General features: G+C 45.8%; 1 protein-coding gene across 1 annotated transcript; it reads right to left on the bottom strand.

Moving 5' to 3' along the window:
- Positions 1-2,136: 2,136 nt before the first annotated feature.
- On the bottom strand, positions 2,137-18,372 carry LOC139386017 (uncharacterized). The gene is made up of 10 exons (XM_071131362.1): positions 18,353-18,372; positions 16,539-16,982; positions 16,253-16,444; positions 15,982-16,126; positions 15,722-15,883; positions 14,700-15,582; positions 13,474-14,509; positions 12,658-12,901; positions 10,080-10,265; positions 2,137-2,334 (listed from the first exon to the last, which is right to left on the bottom strand). Exons 1-10 carry the CDS (start codon positions 18,370-18,372, stop codon positions 2,137-2,139), a joined length of 3,510 nt encoding a protein of 1,169 aa, XP_070987463.1.
- Positions 18,373-18,794: the final 422 nt, after the last annotated feature.

Here is an 18,794-nt window from a genome sequence, read left to right as displayed (position 1 = left end):
TTATTTTCCACCATAATTTGCAAATAAATTCATTAAAAATCCTACAATGTGATTTTCTGGATTTTTTTTCTCATTTTGTCTGTCATAGTTGAAGTGTACCTATGATGGAAATTACAGGCCTCTCTCATCTTTTTAAGTGGGAGAACTTGCCTCCTCCCACTAACTTTCCCTATATATGTCACTCCCTTTGGTTACTTCCCCAGGCATTATTGTTTCTGTTTCAGTGTTAAGTCTGTGCGTTGTTCGTGTTTCTTGTTTTGTTTTATGTTGTGTTTATTTATTAAAAAACACTCACTCCTTGAACTTGCTTCCTGACTCTCAGCGCACATCATTACACATAGTCACATACCTGTGGTGGTGCCTGGAACTGGTGATTGGCCATGATTGAATTCCTGGGATATCATCCAGAAAAAAATATGATATTAATTTGAGCCAAATCAATATATGATCATCTAATGAAAAAAAATGTTTTTTCATAATGCAAAATTCAGTTCATAATATTACAGTGGTTGATAATACCAAGTAAATTGTCTGTATTTGCACCGGTACCATATGAGTGCAGCCGCAGCAACAATCAGACAGAGGATGGCTCAAAGTAGAACCCAATAGACAGCAGAGGTCTCTGTAAGGAGAGGGCATACAGTTAATAAGAAACAATCTGTATTTACAATTACATCTCATTTTATTGCCCAGCAACCATCATGGCTCTGATGCAAACACGTTCCTCCCGAAAACAAAGAGATAAAACCAGGCTATAAGACATGTATATATGCAGTAAGTGATAAGTGTGTACCATGACCATCATAGTTAGTGGTTATACAGTAACTGTCACGACTTCCACCGAAGTCGGTCCCTCTCCTTGTTCGGGCGGTGTTTGGCAGTCGACGTCACCGTCCTTCTAGCCATCACTGATCCATTTTTAATTTTACATTGGTTTTGTCTTGTCTTCCTTCACACCAGGTTCCAATCCCATCAATTACATGTTGTGTATTTAACCCTCTGTTTCCCCTCATGTCCTTGTCGGAGATTGCTTATTGTATGTTGTGTGCTAGTATGTGTCTGTGTGCGACGGGTTTTGTACCCACTTTTATTATTTTTGTATATTTTGGTTTTTGGAGTTTTATGAGCGCATAGTAAATGACTCTGTTTATACCAATTGTTTTTTCCTGCGCCTAACTTCCCTGCCACCGACACGCACCCATTACAGAAACTTCCTGTCGAAAGGGGAATGAGGCCATAGTCTGATACTAACACATGCATTGATACTAACAATGATACTAACATATGCTATGAAATATAAGTGAACATCTGGCTCAACGTTGTTATCCATGCTACATCATATTTCTCATAACTTCATATATGTGTTTATGTGTATACCAGGAATGACTGTATTGTTACCAGACAAATTTCACTATGGGACAATACAGTTTTCAATCAATCAGGCAATCAATCAAAGAACCAATGAATCAATAAATTGCATAACAACTATAAGCAATTTATAAAGAAGTATAAGCAACCAGTATGAATAGTGTGTGTGTATGTATGCATGTGTGTGTGTCTAAGGTGCTTCTCACCAGAGGATGTGTGTACTTAGAGGGAGCCAGTTGCTCGTCCGTAGGGGTTTGAGGCCTCACAGACATAGAGACCATTCAGCTCAAAGCTGAGACTGTGTGTGTGTGTGTGTGTGTGTGTGTGTGTGTGTGTGTGTGTGTGTGTGTGTGTCTGTGTGTGTGTGTGTGTGTGTGTGTGTGTGTGTGTGTGTGTGTGTGTGTGTGTGTGAAAGACAAAGGCATAATTTGACTGCCAGCATAATTCAAAACTGTCCTTTAGATATGAACATTCTGAAGCTTCAAGCAAATTTAGATCTCATGTCTTATCAAGTGCAGATGACATTTACATTTAAACTGGTTTGAACTAGTTTACATCGGAGTGAGTAAATGCTCCAGGTGTAGCTGGGTTGTGGGTTACCATCTGATACACATAGTATGACTGTAGTTTTGGAGGCCTCACTAAGTGTAATGTTCACTGTCTGAGATGGATCTATGAGAGAGAGAGAGAGAGAGAGAGAGAGAGAAAGAGAGAGAGAGAGAGAGGGAGAGAGAGAGAGAGTCAGCCTAGAGGGAGGAAGTCAGTGACTTAGCAGTGTGGTGCCAGTACAACCTCTCCCTCAACGTCAATACAACCAAGGAGCTGTTCGTAGACTATAGGAGAAAGAGGGGAGAGCAAACTTCCATCCACATTGACGGGGCTGTTGTAGAGCAGCTCGAAACCTTTCCGTTCTTTGGCGTCCACATTAGTAAGGAAGTAACATGGTCCACACTCACTCACACAGTCCTAAAGAGAATGGGCCCTTAGATCCTCAAATAATTATACAGCTGCACTCTCGAGAACATCTTGACTGACTGCATCACTGTTTGGTATGGCAATTGCACTGCCCTTGACCACGAAGCACTACATAGAATGGTGCGGACAGCACAGTACTGTACATCACAGGGACCGAGCTCCCTGCCATCTCTATATCTATAAGTGGTGCCAGATGAAGGCCCGAAAAATTGCCAAAGACTCCAGCCACCCAAACCATAGACTGTTCACTCTGCCATCGTCCGGACAACGGTACCGGAGCATCGGCTCTAGGACCAACAGGCTCAGAGACAGCTTCTACCCATAAGCCATAAGACTAGCAAATAATAATTTATGGTACATAAACTATCTGCACTGACTCCATCTTGCACTGACCCTATGCACACTAACTAGACTTTATATTCACACCATATACACACTCACTCACACACTACACTGTCACTCCCACACAAATCCCCCACATATTCAAACACTACATACAAACACACACACACGCACATAACACAAACGCATACTGACACAACACAAACACACACACACACACACACACATAACACAAATGCATACTGACACAACACAAACACACAAATACATGTACACACGTACACTCACACACTAACATAAACACACTTTAACACATAATTTGCTGCTGCTCAACACTGGAGCCCCTCAGGGGTGCGTGCTCAGTCCCCTCCTATACTCCATTTTCACCCATGACTGAGTGGCCAGGCATGACTCAAACAACATAATTAAGTTTGCAGATGACACAACAGTGGTAGGCCTGATCACCGACAGCAACGAGACAGCCTATAGGGAGGAGGTCAGAGACCTGGCCGGGTGGTGCCAGAATAACAACCTATCCCTCAACATAATCAAGACAAAGGAGATGATTGTGGACTACAGGAAAAGGAGGACAGAGCACGCCCCCATTCTCATCGATGGGACTGCAGTGGAGCAGGTTGAGAGCTTCAAGTTCTTTGGTGTCCACAACACCAACAAACTACAATGGTCCAAACACACCAATACAGTCGTGAAGAGTGCACCACAAAGCCTATTCCCCCCTAAGGAAACTAAAAAGATTTGGCATGGGTCCTCAGATCCTCAAAAGGTTCAACAGACATCGAGAGCATCCTGACTGGTTGTGTCACTGCCTGGTACGGCAATTGCTCGGCCTCCAACCGCAAGGCACTATAAAGGGTAGTGTGTACGGCCCAGTACATCACTGGGGCTAAGCTGCCACCCATCCAGGACCTCTACACCAGGTGATGTCAGAGGAAGGCCCTAAAAATTGTCAAAGACTCCAGCCACCCTAATCATAGACTGTTCTCTCTGCTACCGCATTTTTGAAACTGCACTGTTGTTTAGGGGCTCGTAAGTAAGCATTTCACTGTAAGGTGCGTACGTTGTATTCGGCGCACATGACAAATAAACTTTGATTAGATTTTCTATTCTGTTCTTTACTTTACTCGTATTATTATTTATCATCCGGATGCCTAGTCACTTGACATTGCCTTCATGTACATATCTACCTCAACTACCTGTACCTCGTACCTCTGCACATTGATCTGGTACTGGTCCTCCTTGTATACAGCTCCATTGTTGTGTATTTTATTTTACTCCTCTTTTGTTAGTTACTATTTCATTAAAAAAAAAATCTCAGCATCGTTTGAAAAGGATCGTAAGCAAGCATTTGACTGTAAAGTCTACACCAGTTGTGATCGGCGCATGTGATAAGCAACATTCTATTTGATTAGACAGAGAGAGAGACATTGAGTGAGAGCGATTGAAAAAGAGAGGTGGTTACAGTTACTGCAGGTATAAAATATTAATAGACCTACACTCACACACCCATACCAAGACATATATCTTACACCTATAACAATGACAGTACAGTCTCTGGGCAGTGGGAAGGGATGGAACTTTCATCTACATATGAGGCAAAATTCAAAGAATTCTGTTATTTGTCATCCTGGTCTACTTTGTACCTGTCTGCATCTTTACATCTGCCTGTGGCTTGGCACCAGCAGCCACACAGGTTGCCAAGACAACCTCATTCTCCCCAATGACAGGAGGAACATAAACTGTCACACTCACTACTGGAGGAACTATGACCAGAAAACAAACAAACAAACAGAGAATAGAAAACAGGAACAAGTCACTCCTTATAATTTTTTTAATTTTATTTTTACTTCACCTTTATTTAACCAGGTAGGCCAGTTGAGAACAAGTTCTCATTTACAACTGCGACCTGGCCAAGATAAATGTGGAACTATACATGAAAGAACAACCCAAACACACACAGCCCGTCATGTGAAACTTATCCAAATGCTCATGTTACATGATCAACACACTTTAAATAAACCCTTTAATGTTCTCTATCTGGTCAATTGCAACATACATCATTAGTAGCTACACATTTACTGTATTGGAGGTATGGGCAATCATGTTTTAACAGGTTTTAGCTCACCATGATGAGAGGTTCTTGCACCTGAGGTATTAAGTTTCACACACATCACAACATCTGTTTTTCAGCTTCACCAGTCCCACTGAAAAGCATTCACAGCCCAGTGATTATGCCATCAAGGAATGCAGGATACAGTGGTGTATTCTATATATTCCAACATCTTTTCCACCATTGTTGAAACTATTGATGCCTGTACTCTCCTGGTTACAGTTTGAGTAAGAGGATACACTCTCAGAAAGGAAGTTGCTAAGTACAACCACATAGGGCTCTTTGGTTTGTCCCCATACAGGATCCCTTTTTGGTGCTGGGTAGAACCCTTTGCAGAGTGTTCTATCTAGAATAATAATTAGGAATTAGAATAGGATCTATATGGGTTCTTCCTAGATCCCCCTCTAAATGGTTCTGCCTAGAACCCTCTATATGTAATAACGTACAGTTTAAAATGTTATATTGTCACATACACCAGATAATTGCAGTGAAATGTGTTGTTTTACAGCGTCAGTCAAAGTAGTACAGCATCAATGGAGCAAATTAGGGTTAATGTCACGGATACCCCGGTACTGCTGCTCATTCCGTGAACCAGCTCCGGAGGTCTACGTCACCGGCTTTCTAGCCATCATTGAATTGGATTCATTACCACCAAGACCGGACTGTCTCATTACGCACACCTGGTTCCCATTTCCCCTGATTAGTATGTTAGATATGTGCCCTCTGTGCCCCATTGTCCTTATTGTTACCATGTCTGTTGGTTCTGTGAGCACCTGTGCAATGTATTGGCTTTTGTGCTATGTGCACTTGTATTACTGGTCTCATGCTGTGATTATGTTGAGATGTACACCTCACTCTTTTGTTTGGGTTTAAACCCTGTGTTTATATATATATATATATATATATATATATATATATATATATATATATATATATATACAGTACACATATTAGACTTCTCCAAGCTCTCCAAGCTCTGATGCTGCTGATGGTCATTAGCAGCCTAACAAACGTTTATACTGCTTTGTACTCTGCACACTATTGTCCCTCTCATACCTCTGACATCATTGCATAGGTAATCGAAAATCTAATCACACTTAATGAGAGCCCATGAGCTCCTATTGCACAGCATTTCTATAGGCTAAGCAATTGCATGAGATAACAGAGTTTTGATGGCCTCTATTAAAAAGAGGGAGGATCCCATCAGCTTTCTATAGGCTACACCAGTGGTGTAAAGTACTTAAGTAAAAACACTTAAGTGTAACTAAAGTCGATTTTTGGGGTATCTGTACTTTACTTTACTATTAATATTTTTGACAAATTATGCTTGTACTACATTCCTAAAGAAAATGAAGTACATTTTCCTTCATACAGTTTCCCTGACAGCTAAAAGTACTCGTTACATTTAGAATTCTCAAGCAGGACAGAATTATGGCAGCTAACAATATAATGCTTTATCATCCCTTCTGTGTTTTTAAAAACACATTATCATTTTTTAAAATAAAAAAACAGAAAAAAACACAGAAAAATGTACACTTACTTATTTATAACCATCACTGAAAAGCCAGAGATGGTTATCAGCCTGATAATTTATTGATCATCCACTTGATCATCCACTTCATGTTGTCATAATTTTAAAAAATTGTTTTATTTATCTTTATTTAACTAGGCAAGTCAGTTAAGAACAAAATCTTATTTACAATGATGGCCTACATCGGACAAACTCGGACAACTCTGGGCCAATTGTGCGCCTCCCTATGGGACTCCCAATCATAGCCAGTTGTGATACAGTCTGGATTTAAAACAGGTTATCTGTAGTGACCTCTCTAGCACTGAGATGCAGTGTCTTAGACCACTGTGTCACTTGGATTGTGCCCCTGTCTCTTCCTAATAAAAAATAATAAGAACACAGTTTAATTAATATAAGGAATTTGATGTATAACATTTACTTTGTACTTTTACTCAAGTATGACAATGTAGTACTTTTTTTACCACTGTACTTTAAGTATATTTTAAACCAGGTACTTTTAGACATGTACTCAAGTAGGGTACTTTCACTTTTACTTGATTCATTTTCTGTTAAGGTATCTTTACTTTTACTCAAGTATGACAATTTAGTACAGGAGTATAGTCTACCTGACTGGCATGAAAATTAACCACAAAATTAAGCACATACATTGCATATTTTTCCCCCCATTGCCCCTGTTCCCGAGACAGGCGCATGATAATGGTCCATTCTAAATAAAAACTTATTTCACACATATATTATTTAGTATATGTAAAGATGACACTAAATTAAGAACAGTCTGATGGGGGACAATAATAGCCTATCACTTGTGAATGACGTATTATCACTTAGGAATGAAGCCCAGGTTGTGCAGTAAGGCAAGACACAGCTTTCCTTTTTTTGCAACTTTTTCAAATCATCAGTGATAGGAAAAGTACCAAATGGTCATACTTGAGTGAAAGTATAGATACCTTTTACCTAGTAAAAGTGAAAGTTACCAAGTAAAATACTTGAGTAAAAGTCTAAAAGTATTTGGTTTAAAATATACTTAAGAATCAAAAGTAAAAGTAAAAACGTATATTTATATTTTCACATTTCTTATATTAAGCAAAGCAGACTGCGCCATTTTCTTGTTTAAAAATGTACGGAAAAATGTATGGATAGCCAGGGGCACACTCCAACACTCAGACATTATTTACAAAAGATGCATTTGTGTTTAGTGAATCCGCCAGAACATAGGCAGTAGGGATGATCGTGTGTTCTCTAGATAAGTGTGTCAATTTCACAATTTTCCTGTTCTGCTAATCATTCAAAATGTATTGAATTGAATTTATTTTGTGTAACAGCATATAGAATTAATTAAAAAGCTTGTTTCCAAAGTGGTCCTCGATGGTAAAAACACTAACACATATAATGATGAAATGGCAAGACAAATTACAAACAAGATTAAATACGTTCATTTATATTGCCATCCTAAAAAAGTGTCACTATTCACCGCACTTTTCAATAGCCTTAAAAATCAACCCCATTAATTTCACATTAAAACAATCTATATAAAGAGTACAGAAACGACAGAAAAAATAATGCAACAAATATTGTTTAAACTCCAACATAATAATTGAATTTAAAAAAATGATTTTAAAAAACATATGTATAATCTTTGTAAATGATATCTGTATGTATATCTGTATGACTGTAAGAAGTTATGTCGCAAATGCAGCTGACAAACCATATAGAAATGTCTGGTCTACCCAAAATTACAACTGAATAATATCAGCATTGCAGCAAAAATGGAAGAGGAAAGTGGAAGGAGGAAAAAGTAAGGATCTTGTCTGTCAGCCCTGCATTATAGACAATTATTGTGATAAATAAAAGAGTATACCAGTTTCATTTAAAGGCCAAAGGATTGACAGCAGTCCCATATAGATTGCAAAATAGTTGGGAAGAGATGTTTTACGTACTGATTCCATGGCACATGGTGTATGAACTGATACGCAAAATGACACCGGATTCAAAACATGTAATTTTTTATTTTAAATTATTATACAAAATTCTTGCAACCAATAGAATGTTATTTATATGGGGGATACAACCTTCTCTGCTCTGCAGTTTTTATTTGTCTCATTCGCCGAATACAACAGACCTTACACTGAAACGCTTACAGACAAGCCCAAACCAACAGTGCAGTTTTTAAGTACAAAATAGGTATTAGGTAAACAATAGAAAAGTAAAGAAATAAAAAACAGTAAAATGACAGTAAAAATAACAGTAGTGAGGCTATATACAGGTGGTACCGGTACAGAGTTAATGTACGGGGACACCGGTTAGTCAGGCTAATTGAGGTAAGATAAACATGTAGGTATAGTTAAAGTGACTATGTATAGATGATAAACAGAGAGTAGCAGCAGCGTAAAAGAGGTGTTGGCGGGGGGCGGGTGACAATGCAAGTAGTCCGGGTAGCCATTTGATTACATGTTCAGGAGTTTTATGGCTTGGGGGTAAAAGCTGTTGAGAAGCCTATTGGTCCTAGACTTGGCGCTCAGGTACCGCTTGCCATGCGGTAGCAGAGAGAACAGTCTATGACTGGGGTGGCTGGGGTCTTTGACAATTTTTAGGGCCTTCTTCTGACACTGCCTGTTATAGAGGTCCTGGATGGCAGGCTATTTGCATTGCCCCCCCCCCCCCCCCTCCCTTCTTTTACACCGCTGCTACTCTCTGTTTTTATCATCTATGCATAGTCACTTTAATAACTCTACCTATATGTACATATTACCTCAAGTAACCTGTGCTCCCGCACACTGACCTTGTACCGGTACCCCACTGTATATAGTCTCGCTATTGTTATTTACTTTTTTTTTTTACTCTTGAATTACTTGTTACATTTATTTCTTATTCTTATCTACTTTTTTTTAAACTGCATTGTTGGTAAGGGCTCATAAGTAAACATTTAACTGTAAGGTCTACCTACACCTGTTGTATTCGGCTCATGTGATGAATAAAATTTGATTTGATTTGAAAGGTCAATGTGGAGTGCAATAGAGATTGCATCATCTGTGGATCTGTTTGAGCGTTATGCAAATTGGAGTGGGTCTAGGGTTTCTGGGATAATGGTGTTATTGTGAGCCATGACCAGCCTTTCAAAGCACTTCATGGCTACCGACGTGAGTGCTACAGGTCTGTAGTCATTTAGGCAGGTTTCCTTAGTGTTCTTGGGCACAGGGACTATGGTGGTCTGCTTGAAACATGTTGGTATTACAGACTCAATCAGGGACATGTTGAAAATGTCAGTGACGACACATGCCCAGAGCACAAGTCCTTGTAATCCGTCTGCCCCAGAGGCCTTGTGAATGTTGACCTATTTAAAGGTCTTATTCACGTCGGCTACGGAGTGCGTGATCACACAGTCGTCCGGAACAGCTGATGTTCTCATGCATGCATCAGTGTTGCTTGCCTCGAAGCGAGCATGAAAGTGATTTAGCTCATCTGGTAGGCTTGTGTCACTGGGCAGCTCGCGGCTGTGCTTCCCTTTGTAGTCTGTAATAGTTTGCAGGCCCTGCCACATCCGACGAACATCGAAGCCGGTGTAGTACGATTCAATCTTAGTCCTGTATTGGCGCTTTGCCTGTGATGGTTCGTCTGAGGGCATAGCGGGATACCTTATAAACATCCGGGTTAGAGTCCCGCTCCTTGAAGGCGGCAGCTCTACTCAGTGTGGATGTTGCCTGTAATCCATGGTTTCTGGTTAGGGTATGTACATACAGTCACTGTCGGGATGATGTCATTGATGAACTTATTGATGAAGTCGGTGACTGATGTGGTGTACTCCTCAATGCCATCGGAAGAATCCCTGAACATTTTCCAGTCTGCGCTAGCAAAAGATTCCTGTAGCTTAGCATCTGCGTCATCTGACCACTTCTTTATTGACCGAGTCAATGGTGCTTCCTGCTGGAATCAGGAGGATGGAATTATGTTCAGATTTGCCAAATGGAGGGCAAGGGAGAGGTTTGTATGTATCTCTGTGTGTGGTGTAAAGGTGGTCTTGAGTTTTTTTTCCTATGGTTGCACATTTAACATGCTGATAGAAATTAGGTAAGACTGATTTCAGTTTTCCTGCTTTAAAGTCCCCAGCCACTAGGAGCACTGCTTCTGGCTTGGCGTTTTCTAGTTTCCTTTTTTCATTTTTCAGCTGACTGAGTGCGGTCTAAGTGCCAGAATCCATCTGGGGTGGTAAATACATTTCAGGCTTGTTTCTTCCAAAACGAGTAAGAATAATTACTTTTCGTACTGGGACACACTATTGGAAATGTGTGTATGCGCGCGCGCGATGAAGATAAAACGCACCTGCTAAAATCGGTTTCCTATTGAACATACTTCTTTCCATATGAAATATGGAAATAGAATAATGTGTCCCTGAACAAAAAGGGGTCAAAATCAAAAGTCACAGTCAGTATCTGGTGTGGCCAACAGCAGTGTTCTCCTCTTCATGGACTGCGCCAGATTGGGTAGTATATGGGGGCTTTGGTGACAAATCGGATGGCACTGTGATAGACTGCATCCAATTTGAATCGTACTACACCGGCTTGAGTAGAGTGTTGGAGGCTATTTTATAGGTGACATCTCCAAAGTCAAGGATCAGTAGGATGGTCAGTTTTAAGAGGGTATGTTTGGCAGCATGAGTGAAAGATGCTTTGTTGCGAAATAGGAAGATGATTCTAGATTTCATTTTGGATTGGAGATGCTTAATGTGAGTCTGGAAGGAGAGTTTACAGTCTAGCCAGACATCGAGGTATTTGCAGTTGTCATTTGAGTAGTGATGCAGGACGGGGGGGGGGGACGGGGGGGGCAGGTGTGGGCAGTGATCGGTTGAAGAGCATGCATTTAGTTTTACTTGCATTTCAGAGCAGTTGAAGGCCATGGAAGGAGAGTTGTATGGCATTGAAGCTCGTCTGGAGGTTAGTTTAACACAGTGTCCAAAAAGGGCCAGATGTATACAGAATGGTGTCGTCGGCGTAGAGGTTTATCTGAGAATCATCAGCAGCGAGAGCAACATCCTTGATGTATATAGAGAAGACAGTCGGCCCAAGAATTGAACCCTGCGGCACCCCTATAGAGATTGCAAGGGGTCCGAACAACAGGCTCTCTGATTTGACACACTGAACTCTATCAGAGAAGTAGTTGGTGAACCAGGCATGGCAATCATTTGAGAAACCAAGGCTGTTGAATCTGCCAATAAGAATGTGGTGATTGATAGAGTCGAAAGCCTTGGCCAGGTCGATGAATACGGCTGCACAGTAATGTCTCTTATCATTCATTGGCGGTTATGATATCGTTTAGGACCTAGAGCATGGCTGAGGTGCACCCATGACCAGCTCTGAAACCAGATTGCATAGCGGAGAAGGTACGGTGGGATTGGAAGTGGTCGGTAATCTGTTTGTTGACTTGACTTTCGAAGACCTTAGAAAGGCAGGGTAGGACAGATATAGGTCTGTAGCAATTTGGGTCTAGAGTGTCTCCCCCTTTGAAGAGGGGGATGACCGCGGCAGCATTCCAATCTTTGGGAATCTTAGACGATAAGAAAGAGAGGTTGAACAGGCTAGTAATAGGGGTTGCAAAAATTTTGGAAAGATAATTTAAAAAAGAGAGTACCGATTGTCAAGCCCGGCTGATTTGTATGGGTCCAGGTTTTGCAGTTCTTAAAAACATCAGCTATCTGAATTTGGGTGAAGGAGAAATGGGGAGGCTTGGGCGAGTTGCAGTGGGGAGTAGCCAGCCATAGAAAAGCATTGCCAGCCCTAGAAAAATGCTTATTGAAATTCTCAATTATTGTGGATTTATCGGTGGTGACAGTGTTGAAAATTTCTGCTTGAAAAAGCTAACCTTAGTTTTCCTAACTGCCTGTGAATATTATTTCCTAACTTCCCTGAAAAGTTGCATATCACGGGTGCTTTTCGATGATAATGCAGAACGCCGCAGGATCTTTTTGTGCTGGTCAAGGGCAGTCAGGTCTGGAGAGAACCAAGGGCTATATCTTTTCCTGGTTCTACATTTTTTAAATGTGGTGTGCTTATTTAAGATGGCGAGGAAGGCACTTTTAAATATTGACCAGGCATCCTCTACTGACGGGATGAGGTCAATGTCCTTCCAGGATTCCCGGGCCAGGTCGATTAGGAAGGCCTTCTCGCTGAAGTGTTTTAGGGAGCGTTTGATAGTGATGAGGGGTGGTCGTTTGACCGCAGGCCCATTACCGATATAGTCAATGAGGCAATGATTGCTGAGATCTTGGTTTGAAAACAGCAGAGGTATATTTGGAGGGGAAGTTGTTTAAGATGATACCTACGAGGGTGCCCATGTTTACGGATTTGGGGTTGTACCTGGTGGGTTCATTGACCATTTTTGAGACATTGATGGCATCAAGCTTAGATTGTTGGATGGCCGGGGTGTTAAGCATGTCCCAGTTTAGGTCATCTAGCAGCATGAGCTCTGAAGCTAGATGGAGGGCAATCAGTTCACTTATGGTGTCCAGGGCACAGCTGTGGGCAGAGGGTGGTCTATAGCAAGCGGCAACGGTGAGAGACTTGTTTCTGGAAAGGTGGGTTTTTAAAAGTAGAAGCTCAAAATTCAAAAGACACTCGCACATCTGAGCAAACTTTTTTGCAGGTGCATGGCAACAGTTGAACAAGATGAAGAAAAACGATCCCGAGTAATCTTAAATAGGCACATAATTCATGTTCAAATTCACAACATAACATACATAGGCATTTCATCATAAAGTCCTTTAGGAAATAATGTCTGAAAATCCAAAAACATTCACTTTTACTCAGAAAGTAGAAGCTCGGATTGTTTGGGTACAGACCTGAATAGTAAGACAGAACTCTGCAGGCTATCTCTGCAGTAGATTGCAACTCCGCCCCCTTTGGCAGTTCTATCTTGACGGAAAACGTTACAGTTAGGGATGGAAATTTCAGGGTTTTTGGTGGTCTTCCTGAGCCAGGATTCAGACACGGCTAGGACATCTGGGTTGGCAGAGTGTGCTAGGGCAGTGAACAAATCAAACTTAGGGAGGAGGCTTCTCATGTTAACATGCATGAAACCAAGGCATTTAACCCTCCCGTTGTCCTGGTATTGTGTCTAGTCCCCTTGTCCTCCGGGTCACCCTGTCCCGTCCTGGCTAAAGGCCCAATGTGCGCAAGTGTGACAGTAGGCGTGTGAACAGCCTTTGCAGATGTATTTCTTACACCTGCAGCACACCGTGTGTGTCTTGGAGTCCTTCTTGGGTGGGCAGAGCTGACACCTCTTCCTCTTACTTGCCCCGGTGGCCGGGGCAACGAGCGGGGCAGCGGCCGTGTCAGCGGCGGGGCCCTGGCGCTGTTGATCACGAGGCGCCGCAGCCGGCGCCGCCGCCACCGTAGCACTCTGTAGGACTTTGACAAGGGCTGACGCCGCTTCGGTGCGGGGCAGATGCTGCCTTCTTTGGATCAGCGGCTTCACGAGTGCCTTTCCCAGCTGCTCGAGGAACACCCTGCGCTTGTTCCGCTTGCCAGGCATCCAGTCGGGCTTGATCTCTCGCCATATGACAAAGGCGTTGTAGGAGGACACGTCGAGGATGTTGTGGAAGACGACCAGGGGCCAGCGGGCAGTCATCCGTCTGCAGCTGTACGTGCCCACCACCTTGTCTAGGTTGTCCACGCCGCCCTTGTTGCAGTTGTAGTCTAGGATGAGGGCCGGCTTCCTGTCGCGGCGATCGCTGACGTGGCCCTCTGTGTGCAGCGTGCTCAAGAGTAGCACGTTCTTGTTTCTCTTTGCCAGGTAGGACACCAGAGTGGCGGTGGGCGTGAAGGCGAACCTGGAGGACAGGACCTGTCTGCCCCTGGACTGGAGCAGCGCGGGCGGGAGCTCGGCCTTGTTCTTTCTCACCGTGCCCACCATGGTGAGGTTCCTCTCGAGGAGCCGCTGGCCCAGGTCGTAGGAGGTGAAGAAGTTGTCGCAGGTGACGTTGCGACCGCTCAGGCCCGTTGTCAGATCGAGGACGACGCGCATCCCCTGGTTCTTCTCGGGGCCTCCGCCGGCCGCCTTGCCGGTGTACACTTGCATCTTCCAAGCGTAGCTGGACTTGGCGTCGCAGGCCACCCACGACTTGATGCCGTATTTGGCCGGCTTGCTGGGGATGTACTGACGGAAAGGACAGCGGCCTTTTGGAAAGGGGACAAGACACAAGGGCCAACTTTTGTGTTACACACGCTGCCAGCGCTGCTACAGCCGCTGCTTGTGCCGCTGCTACGGCAGCACCGCCTCTCTGCATAGACATATAAGCACGCGCGCACACACACACACACACACACACACACACACACGAAGCAAGCGCAATCACAAGCACAGTACCTCTGAACGGGACCAGTTGCTCGTCCACCGTCACGTCGGGCCCCGGGTTGTAGAAGGCCGGCAGCCGCGCCTCCCACAGGTCCCAGACCTCCCGTATGGCCGCGAGTTTGTCCGTGGCGAGTCTGGCGGGTCTCGACTGGCGGTCGTCGAATCGCAGCAGCCTCGAGTACCTGTGAAAGACCTTGAGCGGCATGGTGGCTCGGAACACGGTCCTGCCGCTCTCGGCGTCCCACAGGCTGGCCGCGGCCTCGCCCCGGGACCTGTAGACGCCCGCTAGGATCAGCAGCCCTACGTAGGCGCGCAGGTCCGTGGCGTCCATGGGTCGCCAGCCGTCGCCGTATTTTCTGGCCCCGTGCAGGTTCGTCATTTCCACAATTATCCATTCTATCGCCGGTGTGACAAACAGGTGGAAGGCGGACGCGATGTCGCGGGCCTGTGTCGCGGCATAGGCCGTGGGGCCCGGAGTCTGGTCCGGCCCGACGTGGCAGATGGCGAGGGCCCCGCGGCGGCGGCCGTAGGCCACGGGGGACCACTCGATTTTGCCGTTTTTCGACAGCAACGGCGGCTCCCGTTGGTCCGGGGCCGAGGAGATCTCTTCCTCGCCGCGGTCCTCGCGCTCGTCCTCGTGCTTGTCCTCGGGCGGCTCTTCCTCGGGCTGCTCTCCCTCAGAAGAGGGAGAAGAGGCATCGTCGACCTCGCGGCGCTCGGGGTTGTATTCCTCCCCGTCTTCGTCTTCCGAAACCTCTTCCTCCTCTTCCTCCTCCTCCTCCTGGCAATCCGAGTAGTCTTCTTGGTCCACGCTGGACAAGATCTGTTCTAGAACCTGCGCGGCCGTAAAACGCGCGGCCATGGCCGCTCGACTCCACTGATCGGGTCCGCTGAGCTGCGGGCAAGAGCGCACTTGGCACGGGTGGGTGGGGCGCCGGTCACTTTGTGTGTGTGTGTGTGTGCGGGTGTGCGCGGGTGGGTGCCGCTGACAATATTAGTATCCTCTCTACGTAGGGCCGGCCGGGCCGGCTTACTGCGGGAGACCGAGACCCGAAAATGCTCGAGGCTCGCTTGCGCGCTCCTGTGTAGCCGTGTGCAGTCGACCCACCCCAGCCGAGCAACGAGAACACTCGGCTGCTCTCGAGCACACGACGACGGAGCACGTCCGGACCTGTGCAGCGGCTGGCAGGGTCGCTCTGAGCCACGAGCGCAACGAGAACACTCGGCTGTCACTCTAGCACACGACGACGGAGCACGTCCGGACCTGTGCAGCGGCTGGCAGGGTCGCTCTGACCCACAGAGCGCACAGCCTCGCCACACTCGCAGACGCTCTAGTACGCTCCGCGGCAGACGCCTCGCCAGTGGCTGACAGGGTCGCTCTGACTCGCAGAGCGCAGAGAGCAGAGCGCCAGCCCTGGAAACACAGGGCCTGGGTCGCTCTGACCCGCAGAGCGCAGGGCGCCACGAGAACACTCGGCTGCTCTCTAGCACACGGCTGAGCACGTCCGGACCTGTGCAGCGGCTGGCTGGGTCGCTCTGACCCGCAGAGCGCAGGGCGCAACTACAACACTTGGCTGCTCTCTAGCACACGGCTGAGCACGTCCGGACCTGTGCAGCGGCTGGCTGGGTCGCTCTGACCCATGAGAGCAGAGCCCAGAGCCCAGAGCGCAGAGCGCAGAGCGGTGAGCCCAGAGCACAGCCTCGCCACACTCGCAGACACTCTACTACGCTCGACGCCAGTGGCTGGCAGGGTCGCTCTGAGCCACGAGCGCAACTACAACACTCGGCTGCTCTCTAGCACACGGCGGAGCACGTCCGGACCTGTGCAGCGGCCGGCTGGGTCGCTCTGACCCATGAGAGCAGAGCCCAGAGCGCAGAGCGCAGAGTGGTGAGCCCAGAGCACAGCCTCGCCACACTCGCAGACACTCTACTACGCTCGACGCCACACGCCTCGCCAGTGGCTGGCAGGGTCGCTCTGACTCAGGAGCGCAAGAGCGCGACTCTAACACTCGGCTGCTCTCTAGCACACGGCGAGGCACGTCCGGACCTGTGTAGCTGCTTGCAGCGGTGAGCCCAGAGCGCAGGGCGCAGAGCGGGGAGCCCAGAGCACAGCCTCGCCACACTCGCAGACACTCTACTACGCTCGACGCCACACGCCTCGCCAGTGGCTGACAGGGTCGCTCTGACCCGCCAGCGCAAGAGCGCCAGCCCTCCACACACAGGGCCTGGGTCACTCTGACCCGCGAGCGCAGAGCACAGAAAGGGGAGCCCCCCACACACAGGGCCTGGGTCACCCTGACCCCAGGACCACGGGAGGGTTAAGGATACAGAAGTCAACAAATTATAGTGCCTGGGGAATGGGAGTGGAGTTGCAGGGCCTGGATTAACCATCACATCACCAGAGGAACAGAGGAGGAGTAGGATAAGGGTACGGCTAAAGGCTATAACAACTGGTCGTCTAGTACGTTCAGAACAGAGAGTAAAAGGAGCAGATTTCTGGGCATGGTAGAATAGATTCAAGGCATCATGTACAGACAAAGGTATGGTAGGATGCGGATACAGTGAGGGTAAACCTGTGCATAGAGTGACGATGAAAGAGATATTATCCCTATAAATATCATTTAAACCAGATGATGTCACCGCATGTGTGGTAGGTGGAACTAAAGTGTTAAATAAGGCGTACTGAGCAGTGCTAGAGGCTCTACAGTGAAATAAGGCAATTAATACTAACCAAAACAGCAATGGACAAGGCATATTGATGTTAACGAGAGGCATGCGTAGCCGAGTGATCATAGGAGTCCAGTGAGTGGCTTCAGGCAGCTTGCGGGCCGGGGCCAGCAAGCTAACAGAAGGGCCTTCGAGGGACGTCGCGACGGAAGAAAGTCTGTTGTGGCTCCCTCGTGCTGTTACGTCGGCAGATGGATCAGCAGGGCTCCGTGTGGTAAACCAGGCCAATTGGCAGAATAGGTATAGTGGACAAAGAATTTGTCCGGTCGGATGGGATTTCAGGGGACGAAGCAAAGGCGGAGCCAGTTGAGAAAAACCCCTTCGGGTAAATCACGTCGGTGGTCCAGTCGTGATAAGTCAGCAGGGGTCCAAGCCCGTTGGCAAAAATAGGTATTGTAGCCCAAGGAGTTGGTGATGGACCTCTTTGGCTAGCCGGGAGATGGGCCTAGCAAGGCTAGCTCCAGGCTAATTGGTTCTTGCTTCGGGACAGTGACGTTAGCCAGGAGTGGCCACTCGAATAGCAGCTAGCTAGCTGCGATGATCCAGGTGAAGAAAAAAAAGGTTCAGAGCTTGTGGTAGGAATCCGGAGATATGGAGAAAAATAAGAATTTGTCAGATGGACCTCTTAAGCTAACAGTCGGGAATGTACTTTAGACAGCTAGTGGGCCGTGGCTAACTAGTAGCCAGTTAGCTGGTAGCCAGTTAGCTTTTGATGAGTTGATAAGTTCTTAAGTATAAAAATAGCAGATCCATACCACATTGGGTGAGGCGGGTTGTGGGAAAGTATATTCAGTCCATAGATAGAAAGTGAAATTAAAATATTAAATATATATTACCGGGGAAAAAACAAGGAAAAACAATGTTTACAAGGGACAGGAAGGGACAAGACAAAAACACAAGTCCGACTGCTACGCCATCTTGGATATCCAAGATATCACCTTTCGGGCAGCGAGAGCATACTCCTCAAACAGTGATTGATGCATGAAGTATTAAGCACATTCTTTGCTAGAAAACCGAAGTAGCCTCCAAAACAGACCCGGGAAAGCTTGGCGCTTCCATTCACTATTCGAGTGCATACAAATGACATGTATTTGTTTTACCCTGCCCCTGTTGCTGCCATTCTAAATCGAAACAAATGTTCCATATTAGTAAAAACAAGATTAAATTGAGAATAGTCTGATGAGTGAAAATCACTTGATGAGAGAACAGCAGTGCACCCTGAGGAAAGGAACAGAGCGCAAGCTTTTTATTCTTCTTTCTCAAATCATCAACAGCCTAATGTCGCACCATGAAGCCCATATATGTTTTGATTTCTAAGACATTTTAAGGTTGGTATCATTCACAACTAAACTCTAAATCTAGCATATAGGACATGTTTCA

The sequence above is a fragment of the Oncorhynchus clarkii genome, chromosome 3, assembly GCF_045791955.1.
Source record: "Oncorhynchus clarkii lewisi isolate Uvic-CL-2024 chromosome 3, UVic_Ocla_1.0, whole genome shotgun sequence".
NCBI classification, from domain to species: domain Eukaryota; kingdom Metazoa; phylum Chordata; class Actinopteri; order Salmoniformes; family Salmonidae; genus Oncorhynchus; species Oncorhynchus clarkii.
The sequence above is the reverse complement of the archived record's forward strand: the minus strand, read 5'-3'. Positions and strand labels throughout refer to the sequence as shown.

Bases quoted from the DNA above. Each gene is read 5' to 3' on its own strand.
- LOC139386017 (XM_071131362.1), bottom strand. From the start codon at position 18,372: ATGCTCTCGCTGCCCGAAAG. The intron at 15,884-15,981 runs GTCAGAGCGACC...CTCGTGGCTCAG, and splicing joins CGAGGCTGTGCGCTCTGTGG to AGCGACCCTGCCAGCCGCTG. The intron at 10,266-12,657 runs GTAGGTATCATC...TCCTGATTCCAG, and splicing joins CCGTAAACATGGGCACCCTC to CAGGAAGCACCATTGACTCG.